This window comes from Merops nubicus, unplaced genomic scaffold (assembly GCF_000691845.1).
Source record: "Merops nubicus isolate BGI_N331 unplaced genomic scaffold, ASM69184v1 scaffold37981, whole genome shotgun sequence".
Classification (NCBI taxonomy): Eukaryota; Metazoa; Chordata; class Aves; order Coraciiformes; family Meropidae; genus Merops; species Merops nubicus.
Genome location: NW_008589659.1, coordinates 380 through 2,334, shown reverse-complemented (window position 1 = coordinate 2,334; position 1,955 = coordinate 380). Strand labels below are relative to the sequence as shown.

Sequence of the window (1,955 nt, the reverse complement as noted above, 5' to 3'; positions counted from 1 at the left end):
ACAGCATGTCCCATGGGTTTGGCACACGAGGCACCTCCAAGTCCCCGCTACGCTGCCTTCCCCCTTGCAACGAGCATCAATCAAACTGAAGCCAACAACGTGCGCTGTGCTTCCTCCCACCGCAGCCCCGAGCTTTCCCTCGGCCTGCAGGGGCCCTCAAAAACCCCTGGGGCTGCACTGAAGCACCTTCCACGCTGGAGAGCAGACACCTGAACCTTGCAGGGTTCCCCAGGGACCACGCAGCTTGGGGGCTTGCTGTCAAACCATCTAAAGGAGTCCTCACAGAAGCCAATACGCACACAACGATAGACCAAATTTTGACCAAACGGCAGCTAAGCTGCATCGTTAAAGGCTTTGGAGGGACCAGAGAGGCAGGGAGTGGGTTGAGGGGACCACAGGGAGCACTGAGGGAGGGGAAGGTGCTCTGATAAAGGTGCAACCCAGGCTCCCTGAGTACACTGCGACACTTTCAAAGGCAGCCTCAGCACCTGGGGGCCACAGGCCGAGCCTTCCTCCCGCTCCTCACCTTCACTGAAGACAAAGTCGGCGGCGATGTCGAAGGGCTGGATGCGCACCTCCGACAGCAGGAGCTGCACGGACTTCTGGTGGTCGCTGGAGACCAGGGAGATGGTCTGCTGGGCCTGGCACTCGTAGGACCTCCCAGCCGGGGTGACCAGGGCCGAGAGCCGGTGCGAGCTGGCCGTGTGCTTCCCAGCTGGGGCAGAAACAGCAGAGGTCAGGTCCCGTTCTCCAGGGGCCCATGGGGCTTTATGAGCAAAGCTAATGCTGTTAATGGGGGCCGCACCCAGTGCTGCATCTCCTCCTGGGGAGGGACCGTGCTGTCCCCGCACTGGGAAGGAGCAATGCAATGTGGTACACCCCACTACAGAGCAACACGGGCAGTAAAACCCCTCCTGAAAACACCCAGTCGTTTCCCTCAAGAACAGATGAGGAGAAAGCGTTTCCCCAGCGCACAGAGCCTGGTCTGCAAGTGAAGGCTGAACGTGGCTCAGCAAGGTGGAATGAGGGACTGAGGGATGCTCCCACCTCCCCACTCTTCCAGGGCCCTTTGTTTCCCTCCAGCAGCACAGAAAGGAAATTACTGTTTGGCTTTTGCAAAGGGCCAAAGGAGGCACGGCCACCATCGTGTTTTGGGGACGCAAACGCAAGTGGGGAAAAACAGCTCCATGTCCTGTGGCTTATGCCACAAACTCTTAATGCACCATTCACTGGGCGCTGAAAATTTTGAGGGAGAAAAACTTGCAAGTGACCATATTTCTATAGAAGACAGCTCATGTCTAAGCAGAAATTAACTAAAACCCAAATGAAAGCCAAAATAAAGGAAGCTCTGTGAGAAAAGGAGGAGACTGGTAGGTGTGGAGGTGTGCAGGGTTATGGATATTGATGTCAAGCTCATCATCAGTGTGGGAAACAACTGCTTCCCCACCTTATTCAACAACAGAGAATCGAGGAGGTAATTAACCTTAAAAACGCATCTCCTGCACAAAAGGAGAAAACGTTTCCCAGACCAGGAGGACCCCTGCCCACCCCCTTGGACTGTGCAGCAAACAGGCACGGAGCTGGGCTCTCCCTCCCACGGCAACCGCGGGGATTAAACACAGGAATAAAAAGGGAGAAGGCAAAGAAAAAAAAAAAAACAAACCCACACACACAAAAAAACCGCCCCAACGCAAACCTTAACAGGCAGTTTAAAACCAGCACCTGGTCACGACTCTGTGGGTCGGGTTCGGGGGTTCTTTTTTCCCCGTTAAACTGCGTTTAGGCGAGTGGGTGCCCGTGTGCCACCCCCGGGCTCGCCAGCACGCAGGGACCCGCTCTAAACCCCGGGGCGCTTACGGCTGACGGCGTCCTTGAAATAGGTGCGCTCGGAGGTGTCGTAGGTGAACTGGATCCGGCTGAGCCTCCAGAAAGCCTCCAGTCCCCGGGACGTGTTG

At 56.2% G+C, this 1,955-nt stretch overlaps 1 protein-coding gene across 1 annotated transcript in view; it reads right to left on the bottom strand.

The window, feature by feature from the left end:
• Positions 1-526: 526 nt before the first annotated feature.
• Positions 527-1,955, bottom strand: part of LAMP5 (lysosomal-associated membrane protein family, member 5) — a gene marked incomplete at both ends in the record, with an annotated part of 1,804 nt that continues 375 nt past the window's right edge. Inside the window, 2 exons of the mRNA XM_008949657.1 lie at positions 527-715; positions 1,858-1,955. The exon at positions 1,858-1,955 is cut by the window's right edge and continues 8 nt beyond it. Coding sequence (XP_008947905.1) covers positions 527-715; positions 1,858-1,955 — 287 coding nt within the window. The remainder of the gene's footprint in view (positions 716-1,857) is intronic.